The sequence below is a fragment of the Xyrauchen texanus genome, chromosome 3, assembly GCF_025860055.1.
Source record: "Xyrauchen texanus isolate HMW12.3.18 chromosome 3, RBS_HiC_50CHRs, whole genome shotgun sequence".
Taxonomy (NCBI): Eukaryota; Metazoa; Chordata; class Actinopteri; order Cypriniformes; family Catostomidae; genus Xyrauchen; species Xyrauchen texanus.
This window is the reverse complement of record NC_068278.1, coordinates 17473798-17493078: the sequence shown is the minus strand read 5'-3', so window position 1 is coordinate 17493078 and position 19281 is coordinate 17473798. Positions and strand designations below refer to the sequence as shown.

The window sequence follows — 19281 nt, the reverse complement described above, 5'->3', positions numbered from 1 at the left end:
TCTTTTTTTTTTTTTGAAAAAGCTAAAAAAAAAAAATATGTATAATCAACATGGACACAGATATTAATTTTTTATGGAATTGATACATATGGTTTAAACTTGATTTTTTTTTTTTATAATCTCGGACAACCTTATTTGCCAACGACCCACATTTTGGTAACAGGGCTCCAAAGACACCGAACCTCATAGAAAATAAATGTTAAATAAAATGCATCATATAATATTCTGTTTAACCTCCTGTGGTTGAAAATTAAAATTTTCTGAAGGTTAAGCACCTCTTTTCACTGTTCATTTGCTCAAAAAGAAAGTTAGAAAAATTTGTTTTAGACCCTATTTTGAACCTATTCATGGAAAGTACCCTAAATGCTGGAGGCAAGAAGAGAGAACTTTAACATTCACACCCAGTTCAGATTAGGACATGCAGTATTGGCCCATTAAAGATGGTTACCATTGAGGTAGTAGTCTCATCTGTTTTTAATTTTGCGTAAACCTCACTGAAGCAGTCAGACAGAGAGAGGAAGGGCAGCACTGACATGCTAGTGTTATATGGGTATGTGAGAATGAAAAGAAACTCATAACAGAGTCTCCTGACTCAGTGCTCTCTTAAACAAAAACTTACATGCTGATAAATAACCTGTTATGCTGCACAGAAAAAGCTGGAGTAAAGGATGTGAAACTGGTCATATTTATACACAGAGGTTTTGGCTGCTTTAATGTCTGGTTACCTTCGTGTTTCTCTGCTATCTACATGGCTCAATTTTGGAGTTTAAGAGAAAACTGGAAAATCTTTGAGTTAGATTTGATGCGAGTTTGACATTTGATCCACATGTGCAGAATACTGTTAAAAAATATTTATTTTTTATCTCAGAAATATTGTAAGAATACACCCTATGCTATCTTTCTCTGTCGCTGAAAAACTGATCAACACTTTTGTTTTTTCACGCATTGACTATTGCAATGCACTCCTTGCTGGGGTCTCTACATTTACACTAAAGAATTGCAATATGTGCTAAGTACAGCAGCTATAATCCTGACTAGGGACAGAACGAGTGATCACATCACTCCTGTCTTGAAATCCTTGCACTAACCCCCTGTTAGTTTTGTGTTGATTTTAAAGTTCTCATGCTCACTTATAAAGCTTTGCATGGTTTGGCTCCTGAGTATTTGCCTGAGCATTTAACCCTTTACACCCCAAAACGTAATCTCCGCTCCTATCCTCTTATTATGTTCCTAAATTGTGGAACTCACTTCCAGATGATATAAGAGAAGCACAGTCTTTAGGCATTTTTAAATATTTTCTTAAAACAGATTTTTTCAGGATAGCTTTTACTTGACTCTTTTATTTTTGTATTCTGATTTATTATTGTGTGTGATTTGATATGCATGTCTATTTACTAAATTTGTTTTTATGATTTGTATTATTATATGCTTGTGTTTTATTGTGTAAAGCACCTTGAGTAGCTACTTTTAAAGGCGCTATATAAAAATAAAGTTTATTGTTATTATTTTCCTGAACACTGTCACTGTGGCACGCTCCCACACGATTGCCTTCATGGGAGAAGAGTACAGGGTTTGAAGCTGTAGTATTTTCCCACACGACTGTGGGGTATCCCGCACAGGAAAAGCAATGATGTCATGAGCTACCACAAATTCCTTAACAGAGGCTTGAAAAATATTGTTATCGTCCCAAAACCCAAACACAGGAAGGTCATCTGACAGACTGCAAAGTATAAGGCATGCAATCCCCTTTCTTTCTCTTCATAATAGCTCCAGGTTTTCTCAGAATTTATATACATATTTGACTAAGAAATGTTGTTCTGTTTTCGATTGAATGTTTAATAGTTTTAGTATTAATTGTAGTAACTAGTTACATAGATTAAGAGAAGTTTGTCAGACTAAACTGAACAAAGACCAAATCAAACCAAACAAATGAACCTTGAAGTGTGCACACTGTATAAGGCAGTTTCTTCTATTGCACCAAATTATTGCACTTTCCAATTAAGTTCTATAGTTGTTTCCGAAAAATAGAAAGAAGGTGACCAAATACTGTATATCTAAAGGTACTTATGTGTCCTTTTAATGAAGCACAGGATCTCTCAAATGGAAGAATTTTGAAAATATTATAAATTACTCTTTGTAACGAATTGAAGAGCATTTATCCATGGTCCTATTAAGTAATGCACTTTTGACCAATAAATACCAGGATTTGAGTGAATGTCATGTGCTGCAACTATCAGATTGCCATGCACCAATAAAGAAACATGGGCCCTTACAAATAGTCAAGTATGGTATCCACTTTCCTTTTGATCCTATAGAATGTCTTTTCCTGCATTATATTGTATATAGACCTACCATACATGCTTGTTTTCTTTCTCTTCAATCTTTTATTTATTTTTTGCTGGTCAAAAACTTTGTATCTTGGCATATATTTTTAAGAATGATCTCTTTTGAATGTTTTCAGTCATGCACGAAGCTCCAGTTGCTCAAATAAATGATTAAGATTTCACAAACAAACAGCCACACCACAAATTGGTAAAGTAGCCACAAGACATTGATAGCTAAATTGATAGTTACTCGCAAAATATTCTTTCCTTTCTGTGTAACTTGAGCCAACAGTCTACCTCAGGAGTCACTGTGGCTGTTAAGGATAGCAGCAATACTCTTTTAGCTTTGCTCTGCTTCTCCACAACAAACATGTCTTAGAAAAACACAGCCGCAAGACCACATCGCGGGCCAGCATCTTCCAGCTCCAGCCTTTGGGGTTGGCTCAGACTGCGTGTGCAGTTCTAGCAAAGTGTCCTCTGGCACTCTGCAGTTCTCACACCACTGAGGCTCTCTGACCCATATTTGACTGTTTGGGAAGTCCGCAGCTGGAGGAGCTTGGGGCGTTTCAGAGCCTCGTGGTGTAGCTGATTGAGTTGAATGTACCTGAACCAGCTGTGAGGCTTTCCGCACACTGCACGGTCTCTCCGAGTTTGTATTTCTTCAGGCAGAAATTTAAAACCATGCAAAGGATCTGAGAAGCATACAGTATGTGCAGCCAGAGATTTGAGGGTTGATCTGCATTCTGATTCAAATGTTTTCATTAACCCAAGCCTAATAAGTAGCTGGGTTCATAAATCGAAGTCGAAGAATAGTTCATGCAAAAATTTTAATTCTTTCATCATTTACACATGACTTATGTCATTCCAAACCAGTATGACGTTCTTGCTTCAGACATACTGTATGCAGACACCTGCAGGACAATTGCAAAATTACACTAAATGCACTTTTTATGAACACAATTTAATACAGTTATTTTTACAATAATTACACTTTGTGCAGCATACGATGAGAATTAAATAGCAGCTACTTTTAAGGATTATTTGTATATTAACATTATATATATATATATATATATATATATATTATTTTTTTTTTAAATAATAATGCATAAAACAGATAAATTAACAAATAGGTAAATTAACTAGTAAAGAATTAAATTGCACAAAATTGTGTGGACAGCCATGTAATTGGTATCAAAAATTGTAACAACAAACTGGCCATATGCTATATTACACATGTCTTGATTCATCATCCTTGTCTCTTCCTCTCTGAAACCCAAAGATGCTCTTGCCACACCACAATGTGATTGGTGAATGTTCCTAAAGTGCAGATTCTTCTTTCTATACTCTGCATTTAGCTGACATATGGTGAACGTTGTTATATTCTATATGTGCTTGATCATTGGCAGGATCATTCACAGGGCCTCAGTGGCTTACAGCAGTCCATTAACATGTCTTTACTGACCCTGGAAGCAATTGCACCTCGACTCACCAAATTTGTGAAAACAAAACATTGCAGAGGCACATCTAATGAACAAAGGGGTGATTGTTTAAAGGTAATAGATCGTTCTACACAGAATAATCACAACTATATTTAATTGGCCTAAGCAGTTAATTAGGTTGAATATTTAAGAAAATAAATGTAAACATTTTCCCAACGAGGTAAATAAGTCTTTCTAAAGTTACTCACAATGAAGGTACAATGACAAGTGACACTACACTGTAACAATTCAGCACTTAACATATATGGACAGTGAATCTCTTAAGTAGCACTTAAACTGCATCCTCCCACGTTTGTGTTAAGTGCAGCTTTGGGAAACGCACATAAAAAAATAACAAATGTTCATTAAATTGCTCATAGAAAACTCTCTTAAACTCTAATAGCAATCACTGTTGGGAAATGAGACCCTGGTCATTCTTTTCCATGCTGTTATATTTCATGCGGACTGAAGCTATTAAGCTTAAAAATGGACAAAACAAGCCATTAAAGTATCATAAATGTGGCCCATACAACTAGTGTGCTTTATTCCAAAACTTTTGAAGCCAAAAGGTAACTTTTTGTAAGGAACAGACTGCAATTTAAGTCATTATTCACTAAAAATCTTGATATCTGGCCTGCCTCTCAGGAGAGGGTTCATGTCCATATCCAATTCATGTACAAAGCATTCTTTTGAGTCAGATCTTTGGAATTGGATGATCTAGTTCACCAAATTGGTATAGATTATTTATTTATGAATCAGACTGGTTCTTGAGTTCAACTCACTGAATCAATGATCCGGTTGCAGTGGTTATTAAGTTGGAAGCTTACTGGAGGGGAAGATTACCAGTGAATAATTATTTACATTTCAGTCGGTTTCTCACACAAAGTTTACGCAGAACTTCAGATGATTTGTGATGTAGCGTACAAGTCATATGGACCGCTTTTATGATGCTTTTGCATATTATTGGAAGGTTAAAAGCCTCAGTCCCCATTCATTATAATTGCAGTTGAAACAGTGACCAGCACAGTCTTCAGTTATACTGAAATTATACTTGTTTAGAACAACATGAGGGTAAGCAAATGATGACTGAATATAATTTTGGGGGGGGGGAACTATTCCTTTTAGCGACTAGTAACACAGACAGATGGGTGTATCGCCAGAGAGAAAAGCGCTGCACCACCCACCTGCCTCCCCAATTGTTCCTGTATTTCCATATTCTCTTTTCTCCATCTCTCATTTTTTGTCAATTCATTGAAATAGTATAAGAGAGGAAATGCATTTTCTGGGGGGTTTCTTGCATTATTCGGGTGGTCTTTATGGCAGATACTATACTGCATTATTATAATGCCCAAGTGTGTTATGCTTAGAGGTACCGTCTTGTGCTGATCCCAGCATAGAGAATGACTAGAGCTTTACTTTTCAGAATTTCAGCTGAGTCTTGCACTTTTATGTACCTGAAGGGTTGTATTACAGTCATGATGAGTGCTGTGTGTACAGCACACTTTGTACTCTGGGGTCACATTACTATAGCCATCCTTTCTTAGCATCTAATTGTTAATGCTTGAGGATGAAAAAACATTTTGCTTTGTATGAAATCCCCTAAAATGAAAGGCAGTGAGTGGTTATCACCCTGTTTAAAGGCAAACACTTAAACTATGCTATAACATTTCAGCATAGCTTAATTTTTCTTGCTTCAGACATAAACATTTATACACAGCATACAGCTATCAACAAACAAATGCAATGTTGGTATAAAGAGATTAGCAGATAACAATTTCTTTGAAAGGTTAGAAAAACACAAAAAATGCATATGTACTGTATGTACATGTACAGAACACTTTTGAAACGCAGAAGCAAAAGGTTTGTTGACTGAAATTTATCACTCCAGCTTTAAGAGGTGAACTCATCTTATTTGCTGGTTATTTGTGTGTTTTAGGGACTTAGAGTCTGATGAGACTTACACCTACCATGTGCTGACAGTGTCTAGAACAGCGGAGAGTGAACCATCTCCTCCTCTCTCTCACCAGCTGGGCTCACCCTACTGTGGGGATGGACTCATTCAAAAGTAAGAGATCTTACTCACATATGATTCAAACCATACTAACTAATGTTCAAAGTTTTTTTGTGTGTGTGTCAATTTTAAGGTATAAATGTGACCCAGTGTGAGTGTTAATGACAGCACTGGACACAGGAACATAAATTATTCAAGGGGTCGTTTATTCCAGACTGCACTTGGAACAGCGCAGCGTTAACTATGCAAATTTAGAATGTTAGACAGAAAAGCTTGCTAAATTGAGTGACATAAATCAAGGTGTTTTTCTTATTATCAAACTGAGTCTCTCTTGCCTTTCTGTTCTCAGTCACCACATTAACAAATCAATTACAGGAATCTAACTAACATAGACAACGATAGTGGATCTCATTCTGGAAAACAAATACACAGATTATTACAAGATCAAATAAAGCTGCTTATGTTACATAAAACATGCATACAAATAAAATTAGAAGTCACATTTCCCAGTAACATTGATACATTCCAAGCATTACATCGACTAATATTCACTCAATCACAGTGAATTAACATTCATACACTTCAAAAGAATAATCAAATAACTCAAACTTACTGTTCATCACCACCCTCTATAGCATGTACACACTTCCACAGCAAATGATGAACCCCATTTCCCTTCTGTTAACAGTAACAGACAAAATACAACACTATTCCTTAACATTTGGAACACATGACACCAGAACAACTGTAACAATCTACTGATTGAACACACATATAAGCAATAAACACTTTTTTTAGTATTGATTAGTTACAACACTCACCTTACTGCTTCACACTCGGCCAGGAAACACTCAAAAGGCCTTCAGAGTACTTCTCTCCCCTCTTTAATCAACCAAAATGATCAGCAATCACTTAATATTCAAATCACATTATACACAACAAAATAATCTTAATGATAAACTGACATTAGTGATTATTAAAACACTTACGCTTCGAGATCTAGTGTCGATCAGATTTCTCCACATGCGTCTCGAAAGAAGTTAAAAGTTCCCTCTGCACAATACACAACCCTCACGACACACTAAGAGAGACTTCCAAGTCACTATATGTGCATATTTCCCGTTATTTTAACAGTAACACGGAGTCTAATGGTCTCGACACTCCACCGCATGAGCAGCACTTCAATCACGCTTGTGTTCACGCGCTGTTCACAGGCAACTTTTCCGACACTTCTAGAATGTCACACATCGCGTTTCTTAAAGGGCTAGTGCATTATTACGTCAATGAGTGAGAAAACCCTGAAACAGTCCATAGTGTAACTTCTCTTATCCCAGAGTATTGGTTAACTAGTACAGTACTGTGTTTGGTAACATTTGACCTGGTTACACTCTCCCCTGCTGATAGTCGACGTCCTCGGTGACTACCAACTTCTAATCATCTTGTACCCCTTGAAGCTTCCCTGTGGTATAGAGGACCATTCCAGCTAGCACCTGGGAGAGCACATCAGGACTAAAAGACACTGCATTGCACGTCGACTTGGGCAATCGGTTTGGGTTACCATGCACTCCTGCAGTTGTCCTTTGTGTTTTACGCACGGCAGGACAAGGCACTTCTGGCTTAACACACTCTTCCCTTTTCTTTCTAGGTGTAGGCACCGGTTTCATCGCTGGATTCTTAGCAGGTAAGTGGACACTTTCTGTTTCTGGCTCCAGAAATACTGGTGTCCCTCCCAGGGTATCATCAGGGGTCTCGTTGCACTCCGGTTCTGAGCAATAACCCCTCCTATCAGATTCCTCTGTCTGATCCTTGAAACAGTCTCTGTGTCCAGGAACTGGCTGTTTTTGACGCTCAGATGCTGGTGCTACTGTCAGTTTCTCCTTGAGACATGGAACTTCCTCCACTAGAACACACTCAGCCTCCCATGAGGTCATCTCTGACTCAGAATCTGGGGTAGGTACCTCCTCCACAGAAGTTTGCTGACGCCTTGGCATGGGCACTGGGGCTGGATTATTGCAGGGTCTGAGGTTGGATCTGTGCACCCTCTTCACCGTACCTCCTTCGACAGGCTCCACGGTGTAGGTCGTCCCTTGAACCTCTAACACCATGCATCCTGAATCTTGTTTCTTCCTAGTGGTCGGTGTCGTAGGTACACATGTTGTCCAATCTCTACAGAAGGGCAAAATACCTTCCCCTCATGCCGCGCTGCTCTTTCCACAGCCTTCCTTTCCGCATATTCCTTTGCTCGAACATGGGCATCTCGGAGGCGTTCCTGGTGTACTTTTAACCAGTCAGGTTTGTCATCGGTTACAGGCTCCTGGCCCAACAGAGCATCAACTGGTAGATGCGGCTGGATCCCAAACAACAGATAGTATGGCGAGTACCCTGTGGATGAGTGTGGCGTCACATTATATGCATAGACAAGCTCTGACAAGTGTTCAGGCCACCTGCGCTTCCTTTCAGGTGGAAGGGACTTCAAGAGGTCATGAAGGGTTCTACTGAACCTCTCACATTGAGGATTGCCCTGGGGGTGATGCGGTGTCGTGCGCATTTTCTTGACTCCATACAACTTGCAGAGCTCCGCAATCACAGCACTTTCAAAATTCCGGCCCTGATCAGAGTGCAAGCGTTGTGGCACTCCATATTTCAGGAACCATTCTCTGAGGAGGATCTTGGCAGTGGTCTCAGCCTTCTGATCACGGGTGGGAAATGCTTGACTGAACTTTGTGAATACATCCGTCACTACTAGAACATTTTCTCGCCCATCTGTGGCTGGTTCGAGAATTGTAAAGTCTACTGCTACAACCTCCAATGGATGTGTGGCCAAGAATGAAACCCAGGGTGCCTTGACTTTTGGTTGCGGCATCTTTGCTAACACGCAACGCTGACATCGCTTTATCCACCGCTCCACATCCTCATACATTCCTCCCCAGAAACATCTCTGTCTCAACAGGCCTAAAGTCCTCTCTATACCCTGATGACCCATCTGATCGTGGACATTCTTTAAGACTTGATCTGTCAAACAGGTAGGTAACAACAACTGATGACATTCTCCAATGTGGACATCATTTATCACACGGTATAACAGACCATCCTTTTCTTTTATCTTTGGCCACTGCTTCAACAGAGATCGAACCGCTTTGGGCACGCCTATCCTCTCTTGTTTGGTAGGTTTCCTTTGCCTGTTCCAGAACTCCTTGAACACACAGAGCGTTGGATCAGACTCCTGGAACTGACGAAACTCTGACTTTGAATACCCGGGCAAGGTGGGGGTATTCTCACACTCAAAATCCTCTTCTATTGCCAAGGTTGCCTGTAACTGCCTGACTTTGCTGCACTCAACTCCTGCTGCTAACAGGTCTGGTCCCAGAGCTGTTCCTGTCCTGAGCGAGTTACAGATTGCCACACAGCCATCATACTCTGCGTCTTCGCTTGCAGAGTCTGGTTCGTCGAGTCCTGGTCTCCTCGAAAGAGCATCAGCTGCAGTATTACACCGTCCGGGCGGTACTTGACTTCAAAATCAAACACAGCGAGCTGAGCAGCCCAACGTTGTTCACAGGCCCCTAATTTGGCAGTTGCGAGGTGGCAGAGGGGTTGTTGTCTGTTATGATTGTGAATTTGGACCCCAGCAGATAACTTCGAACTTTTCAGTGACTGCCCACTTTAGTGCTAACAGTTCTAGCTTCATGCTGCTGTAGTTTCGGTCATTTTTCTCAGCCCCCCTTAACCTCCTACTGGCATAAGCCACTACAACCTTCTTGCCCTCTTGCTGCTGGTACAAGACCGCTCCCAGTCCCAGGTTGCTCGCATCAGTCTCAATCACAAAGGGAGGCATGAAATCAGCATAACCGAGCGTGGTTGCCCTGGTAAGTCGGTCCTTAAGATGCTCGAATGCCGCTTGACACTGAGGAGTCCAAACGCTCTTATACCGCTGAACTGCCTTTACATGGCTTGTCTCTTTAAGGCACACGTTCACCACATCGTGCAACGGTCCAGCTATCTGGGAGAAACATTTGATGAATCTCAGGTAATAGCTACAGAACCCCAAGAACGATCGGAGTTCCTTGAGAGTACCGGGGACTGGCCACTCCCGGACTGCGCTTATCTTATCGGGATCTGTGCTCACGCCTTGGTGTGAGACTTGATGGCCCAGGAATCTCACTTCGGGCTGTAGGAAATGACACTTCTCTATCTTTATCTTCAGTCCAGTTTCCCTTAACCTTCTCAACACAGTTTCCAGCCTCACCAGGTGTGTGTGAAAGGTGGACGAGTACACCAACAAGTCATCCAAGTAGACGAGCACAATCTGAAACACCAAGTCACTCATGACGGCCTGCATGAGCCTCTGGAAGGTTGCGGGTGCATTACACAACCCGAAAGGCGGTGTGATAAATGCCGTCTATGGTCTATCCTTTTCATGGACCGCCACTTGATGATAACCGCTGGCAAGGTCTATTGTTGAGAAAACTTGTGCTCCGCCCAACGCATCCAAGCTCTCGTCAATGCGCAGTGGAAAAGCATCACGTTTAGTCTTCGAGTTTAGTCTCCTATAATCCACGCACAGCCTCAGACTTCCATCAGACTTGCGTACCAGAACGATGGGTGAAGCGTAGGGACTAGAGCTTTCCTGGATGACACCCTTCCTGAGTAAACCAGAGATATGCTCCTTGACCTCGTCAAATTGAGTTGGCGGTATTCTGCGATATGGCTGAGCAACGGGAGTCTCATCCGTCAAGTGGATCTCATGTTTCACCCGATCTGTATATCCCAGGTCTTCATCACAATCTGCAAACACATCTGCATACTTCAAAAGTAGCACTCCAAGCCTTTCTTGCTGTTCCGGTGTACCTCCTATATGCAGTCTACCCAACAGATTACTTGGGTCAGTACCAGACTCTGGTTTATCCTTCTGATCGACTCTCACTTCTTCGTGATCAGCAGAGATACGCTGGAATCCCACCTGACAAGCTTCACTCTCAACACACTGACAGTGGGTAAGTACTCCAAGCGGAACTTTAGGTGGCAGCCAGACATCTTCTTGGGAGAAGTTGACCACTTGAACTGGGAACACTCGACTTCTTGACGACACTAAGGTGGGCATGGGAATCAACCTGCCTGGTAATGGGGTGCTTCCTGGTTCCAGCAATAGCCAAGCATTGGCATCAGGGGCTCTCTTATTTAATCTGGCATAAACGGTGGCTACAGAGGAGGCTGGAATATGGGTTTTGCCCTGACAACTAACTCTGGCTGTTGACCTTGTCTTCCCTAGTTCATCTTCCTGTACACGGGTGAAGGCTTCTCGCCAAACAGAGTCCAACTTTCCTCCTAATGTGGTGTCAAACTCCGTCAGTGCTGACTCTCTGCATCTCTGGGTGATATTCATGCCTATGATACCGGGTGGAGTGGGATCCGGCTCTGCAGCAGCCACATCTCGGACTGTAAGAAAACCACACTCCGGTATCGTTAGCCCCATCACTTGGATGTCCAATTCAACATATCCCAGGTACGGCAGGAGTAACTTGTTCGCTGCAGTTATTCTTAGCCACTTAGAGGTGCAATGAAGGTCCCCATCCTCCCCATGTAGGTTTTCTCTGAAGAAGCTTTCCGTTAGGGTACTCACATTACTTCCTGTGTCTAGCAGACATCTCACCGGGACACCACCAATGCAAATATCAACTTCAGGGCACCTTCCCACGGCACGCTCCAAGAACCGTTCTTTTGTTAATGTACTGCCTCCCGAGCCTTCTGGTTTTCCTCGCATTGCTCGGCTCACAGCAATGGAGAGACCCCGTTTCCCTGTACCGTAGAGCTTTGGGTGGCAGTAGGCTGGCCTTTGAAACCACGAGGTACAGGACAATGTCTAGCTATATGTCCCACTCCCTCACATCTCAGACAGATGGGTTGACCATCATCTGCATACTTGGGCTTGACTTTGGGATTTCCAATCTGGTTGCCACGTGAACCAACCTTCTGTACGGTGAGTTCACGGACCGCATTAGTGAGTTCTCCAATAGCTTTACCCTGCTGAGTGATGATCTTTACTACCTCCTGCAGAGCCACAACCATGTCACTTTGTGTAGTACTGACCGGATTTGAAAGTTCTGACATCCCTTCCGAACATGTACTCACGATGTTTCGACTCCTGGCCACATTAGCTCCACGGGGTCTGTCCTCCACAGCCCATATCATGGCCTCTTCACGGACGTTAAACAGGGTAGACTGAGGCTTTTCTCTGACAAGCTTGCGCAGCTCTCTACGCAGGGTTGCATCCCTTATGCCTTCGATGAACTGATCTCTTAATGTGAGCTGGGGGTCAGACACAGCGTTATAAGACTGCTGGAGAGCAAAATTAAGAAGTTGGGAGAGAGCATGAGAAAAGTCACAGAGGTCTTCCCCCTCTAACTGTCTACGTGCATAGAAAGCATGCAACAACTGTGGGGTAGTGCGTTTCTCCCTAAAGGCCCCCCTCAAATATGAAAACAGATCACTGGGTTGTTTATTTCCCCCCCCCATACACAGTTTGACTTCGTCTAAGGCTGAACCTCTTAAATGGGAAAGTATGAAATCCAATTGGTCATCAGTGTTCAACCCCCTTACCCGAATTACACGTTCAACCTCGTCAATGAACTCATCTACAGATTGACCATCTTTAACATGATCACCACTGAACGGCACAATTTGCCGTTCTCTAGGAATATAAACATACGATCTAGTAGCATTATTCATATTAGCCAGGGCTGACATTACTTGGTCGTGTCTTCGACCTAACTCCAGAATTTCTGATTGCAGTTCAGCTACAGGATTACCCTCATCATCATGACCTACAGTCCCAGCATTGTCCACATCACGGCTAGCTCCAGCCCGAGCAGCTGGCACATCGTCGTCCTGATCCATGCTCTTGCAATGTCCTTATTTCGAATGGCACCGAGTCAGAAACAGTCACAATCAATGCCGGCCAACCTGAAAGGCCGATTCCTTGCCGACGATTAGGCACCCTCCTGCGTTCCCATAGCTGGTCCCTTGCTTCTCCGCAGGCCCTCGAGGCACGTCACACCTCACGTCGTCGACCTCCTTGGCCCCGGCACGCGACCCGTTTCCCCACTACCGTTGTCTATGTTTTAGTGCTATCCTATCTAAACTAGCAATGGAACCCCACTTCTGGTACCAAATTTTTCTGTGACCCGGTGTGAGTGTTAATGACAGCACTGGACACAGGAACATAAATTATTCAAGGGGTCGTTTATTCCAGACTGCACTTGGAACAGCGCAGCGTTAACTATGCAAATTTAGAATGTTAGACAGAAAAGCTTGCTAAATTGAGTGACATAAATCAAGGTGTTTTTCTTATTATCAAACTGAGTCTCTCTTGCCTTTCTGTTCTCAGTCTCCACGTTAACAAATCAATTACAGGAATCTAACTAACATAGACAACGATAGTGGATCTCATTCTGGAAAACAAATACACAGATTATTACAAGATCAAATAAAGCTGCTTATGTTACATAAAACATGCATACAAATAAAATTAGAAGTCACATTTCCCAGTAACATTGATACATTCCAAGCATTACATCGACTAATATTCACTCAATCACAGTGAATTAACATTCATACACTTCAAAAGAATAATCAAATAACTCAAACTTACTGTTCATCACCACCCTCTATAGCATGTACACACTTCCACAGCAAATGATGAACCCCATTTCCCTTCTGTTAACAGTAACAGACAAAATACAACACTATTCCTTAACATTTGGAACACATGACACCAGAACAACTGTAACAATCTACTGATTGAACACACATATAAGCAATAAACACTTTTTTAGTATTGATTAGTTACAACACTCACCTTACTGCTTCACACTCGGCCTGGAAACACTCAAAAGGCCTTCAGAGTACTTCTCTCCCTCTTTAATCAACCAAAATGATCAGCAATCACTTAATATTCAAATCACATTATACACAACAAAATAATCTTAATGATAAACTGACATTAGTGATTATTAAAACACTTACGCTTCGAGATCTAGTGTCGATCAGATTTCTCCACATGCGTCTCGAAAGAAGTTAAAAGTTCCCTCTGCACAATACACAACCCTCACGACACACTAAGAGAGACTTCCAAGTCACTATATGTGCATATTTCCCGTTATTTTAACAGTAACACGGAGTCTAATGGTCTCGACACTCCACCGCATGAGCAGCACTTCAATCACGTTGTGTTCACGCGCTGTTCACAGGCAACTTTTCCGACACTTCTAGAATGTCACACATCGCGTTTCTTAAAGGGCTAGTGCATTATTACGTCAATGAGTGAGAAAACCCTGAAACAGTCCATAGTGTAACTTCTCTTATCCCAGAGTATTGGTTAACTAGTACAGTACTGTGTTTGGTAACATTTGACCTGGTTACATAAATAAAATGTATTAAAATTGATAGAAAAGGGTACATATTATGTGATTTATTAGTTTAGCTATAGAAAATATTTGTCAGTGTGTTTAGTTTCCATGCAATGTGAAACATCCTTTAAATGAAGTATATTTACCTGAAAAATTGCACACAAACAAAAAATTGCATAAGATATTAAGTAGGGATGTCCCAATACAGATACTGGTATATATATGAATATTATAAATAGTATAATATGAATATTATATATATATATATATATATATATATATATATATATATATATATATATATATATATATATATATATATTGACTATTGATGTTGAATCAATGTTTTTTTATTTCTTATATTCTAACATTGTTTGCATTGTGACTTGCATTGCTGACTGACAATTACCTTATTTGTGTGACATAATACTGACTCAATATAACATTCAAGCATAAATGTGTTTGCCTTTCAGATATCTTGGAGAGCAGTGCGATGACATGAACTTTGCTAATGGAGATGGCTGCTCAAACCAGTGCAAGAAAGAGCCCTTGTTCAATTGTGTTGGTATGTGACCTCAATCTTTAGGTAAAAATGTTAAAGCAATATCCCGGGTTCAACACAATTTTTGTTTGTGGTTATCCACAGCATTATCCTGTCAACAGATCTTAACTTGTTTTGAACCTGGAAAATACACACACACATATATACACTCACCTAAAGGATTATTAGGAACACCTGTTCAATTTCTCATTAATGCAATTAGTTAATCAACCAATCACATGGCAGTTGCTTCAATGCATTTAGGGGTGTGGTCCTGGTCAAGACAATCTCCTGAACTCCAAACTGAATGTCAGAATGGGAAAGAAAGGTGATTTAAGCAATTTTGAGCGTGGCATGGTTGTTGGTGCCAGACGGGCCGGTCTGAGTATTTCACAATCTGCTCAGTTACTGGGATTTTCACACACAACCATTTCTAGGGTTCACAAAGAATGGTGTGAAAAGGGAAAAACATCCATTATGCGGTAGTCCTGTGAGCGAAAATGCCTTGTTGATGCTAGAGGTCAGAGGAGAATGGGCCGACTGATTCAAGCTGATAGAAGAGCAACTTTGCCTGAAATAACCACTCGTTACAACCGAGGTATGCAACAAAGCATTTGTGAAGCCACAACACACACAACCTTGAGGCGGATGGGTTACAACAGCAGAAGACCCCACCGGGTACCACTCATCTCCACTACAAATAGGAAAAAGAGGCTACAATTTGCAAGAGCTCACCAAAATTGGACAGTTGAAGACTGGAAAAATGTTGCCTGGTCTGATGAGTCTTGATTTCTGTTGAGACATTCAGATGTTAGAGTCAGAATTTGGCGTAAACAGAATAAGAACATGGATCCATCATGCCTCGTTACCACTGTGCAGGCTGGTGGTGGTGGTGTAATGGTGTGGGGGATGTTTTCTTGGCACACTTTAGGCCCCTTAGTGCCAATTGGGCATCGTTTAAATGCCACGGCCTACCTGAGCATTGTTTCTGACCATGTCCATCCCTTTATGGCCCCCATGTACCCATCCTCTGATGGCTACTTCCAGCAGGATAATGCACCATGTCACAAAGCTCGAATCATTTCAAATTGGTTTCTTGAACATGACAATGAGTTCACTGTACTAAAATGGCCCCCACAGTCACCAGATCTCAACCCAATAGAGCATCTTTGGGATGTGGTGGAACGGGAGCTTCATGCCCTGGATGTGCATCCCACAAATCTCCATCAACTGCAAGATGCTATCCTATCAATATGGGCCAACATTTCTAAAGAATGCTTTCAGCACCTTGTTGAATCAATGCCACGTAGAATTAAGGCAGTTCTGAAGGCGAAAGGGGTCAAACACAGTATTAGTATGGTGTTCCTAATAATCCTTTAGGTGAGTGTATATATATATATATATATATATATATATATATATATATGTGTGTGTGTGTGTGTGTGTGTTTTCTTTTATGAATTTTTTAAGAAATTAACAAAATAATTTTTCAGAAAAAATATATATTGCTAATATGTTTAATAAAATATATTCATATCATTTGGAATATTACTTATTCAGTTTTCTAGATATATTTTTGGCCATTTTCAAAATCTCATATTTTGAAATCAAAAAAATCAAATAAAAAATATTTAATTTATTGTAAGTCCCAATTTATTTAATTTAAAGTTGTAAACAAGAAACAAAACAAAAACAAAATACAAACAAATTGGAAAATACATTTCTTAGAAATATAATTCTTTCTATGTTTCAATTATATTGTGGCCAGAACAAAAGTGCTTCATGCTTTCGACTACCATTTCAATCTATTAAAACAACAAATTGTAACATCAGTTTGATTGATGTTGTGCTTCAGCAGCATTTAGCTGCATTGCTCATTACTTCTCAGCTCTCTATTGATGTCAGTTCTGCACGGGTGTCCAGCCATCAATCTCATGGCTTCAGCCTGTCATCAGTGTCCCCCAGCGTCCTACAGTGACAATGGGAGAATGGCAGAGAAATTTCTGTTGTACTATCCCTGTATTGTACAAAACTTGTTAGCTAGTTGTGATGTTAATGGAGTGCTTTAAGTTGTGAGCTAATCAGTTCTGTCAAAACAATTGGCCACATAATTGGACCCTCTTACAGACATTTAAGTCCCCTCACAAAGGACTTTACTCTTTGCTGTAGAGCTCTAAGATCTGCCTAACGAGCACTAGTAGACCTTTGTGGCACTTCCTCCTGTTAGCAGTAATGCACCAATCACCTTTTCTTCTCAACGTGTGGACGGAAAGCAGGAATGGAGTAGAAGAGCTCGAAAAAGACAGAGAAAAGAAATGATGAAAGGAGACAGAAGAGAAAAAAGAAGGGCTTTTGAAGTTCGCTGTTGAATGTAGCCTATATTCATCAAGCTGAAGGCTTGCCTGACCTCTAGGCCACCTCTGGAAGTCTGAGGTTGCACAAGTACATGACAGTGCTTAATTGGCAGTTCCGCCTCTTTGAAATAGGTTCAATGAGTTCGTCCTTCATTGCCTTAAATAATGGCCTGTGAAATTCAGCACATTCTACTTTCGTTGCTTCATTAAAGGAGTAGTTTTCCAAAAAACATGAAAATTCTTTCATCAGTTTCTGTCATCTCATGTTGTTCCAAACTTGTATGGCTTTCGTTCTTCCGTGGAACACAAAAGGAAATGTTAGGCAGGATGTTAGCTTAAGTCACCATTTACTTTTATTTCATCGTTTTCCATACAATGATAGTGAATGGTAACTGAGGCTGTCATTCTGGCCAAACATCTCCTTTTGCATTCCAGAAAGAAAGTAATGTGGGTTTGGAACAATATGATGGTGATTAAATGATGACAGAATTTTGTTTTTGGGACTATTCCTCTAAGCTTTATAAAGGGGTCAAATCGCGAGGATGAAAAGTTCAAAGATCTTAATGTACCATGAAAACATGCTGCAACTTTCTAAACTCAAAACTTTTCTACCCAATGAAAATGAGCATTAATTAAAATACAAATATTACAGTACTCTGTACTTTTTTTAAATTTTTTAAATGACCTTAAACACAATTTTCTGAAAACAGACAGACATGACAGTCTATGTATACATGTTAATGACAGATATTGGGAGATCATTATTAATAATGGTGGATTATTAAAAATGCATGATGTGACCCCTTGAAGCCTTTGCCTGAAATGTTAGAACTCTCAATATCACTTTCAACATTTCTGTTTCCATTCTTGATCAGTTCCAATATAGCTGAATATTTGACATGAATAAAATGTGTCTTATCTCAGCTTAGTGTTTTTGTACAACTTACATTTATGTTGAACAAGCCCCAAGACAAACGTCTGATCAAGGAGAAGTGCAATGATCTACTGTTACATAAATTCTGCAGTTCTTGATGTTTTTTCAGCCCTCTGTTTTTAATGTGTCACGAGAACTGGACGTGGTAACACTGTATTAATAAAACAATTTCTGTACATTTTTAGTACAGGAAGTGATGTGACAAGGTGCAGCGTGGATCCTGCTGCCCTTACACATTGTAGCTTCCTCTGAATGATATATTGTAGCTGCTGTGCGCCTGAGGATTTGAACTAATTTTACATAGGCCTTGCCTCCTAATATTGCTTGGTGGCTGTCAGGGAAAGAGTGTTCATATTGATAAGTGCATATCATAAAAACATGTTTCCTGTCTGCTGTTTGCACTGATTGGCACTTAGTAACTGTTGATTACCAGGATGACTGAACAGGTGACAGGACAGGACAGTTAAAAGCATGTTTCCCTAGTGTCAGCTACATATATCAAAATTTTGCTTACACAATGGAGTCTATTGGGAGAGACAGGAATGAGAAATATCAGGGCAACAACTATGATGCTTCCTCAACAAATAAAATTCCAGTACATTTATAGATTTATAGACAGATAGGTGTCTATTAAAAAAGGTAGAAGCCTTTCATTGACTATGTTAGTGTGAGTTTAATTGAGGTAATCAATTTGCTGGAAGTGTGTCTGGGCAGTACAGTCATAAAAGATGTAATCTGTCTGTCATCATGAATGATTTGATTTATCACTGTCCTTGTATGAACAGCAGTAAAAATAGACTATACATTAACGCTATGAAGTAATCCCAAATGATAAAATGACTGCTGTTTATGAGCAAGCAACCAAATAGAATGCACTCTACTTAACTAAATTAAATAATAAGGTTATTTTGAAAGGAAAAACCTGAGAGTTTAAACACACACCTGTTGTATTGTTTAAAGCTGTTTATTCACATACAATCTAGATTGCTTAAGTGGAATTTATTTAGCATTCTTCTCTACTTAAAATATGCTAATGAGTTATTTTTAAATACAAATTTACTTTTGACTACAAATTATTCCATCTGTTTGATTGATTTTATGCTTCAGCAACATTTAACTGCTCTTCACATCTCTTATCCAACTTGTAAGATTGCCATATAGATGTGCCATAGGGGTGCCGTTGTTACTTATAATTAGGATTAAAGAGATAGTTCACCCTAACATGAATATTCAT

At 40.3% G+C, this 19281-nt stretch overlaps 1 protein-coding gene across 1 annotated transcript in view; it reads left to right on the top strand.

The window, feature by feature from the left end:
- LOC127630582 (pappalysin-1-like) overlaps window positions 1-19281 on the top strand; it is a 130376-nt gene that overhangs the window by 45663 nt on the left and 65432 nt on the right. The window contains exons 8-9 of the mRNA XM_052108205.1: window positions 5742-5870; window positions 14692-14783. Coding sequence (XP_051964165.1) covers window positions 5742-5870; window positions 14692-14783 — 221 coding nt within the window. The remainder of the gene's footprint in view (window positions 1-5741; window positions 5871-14691; window positions 14784-19281) is intronic.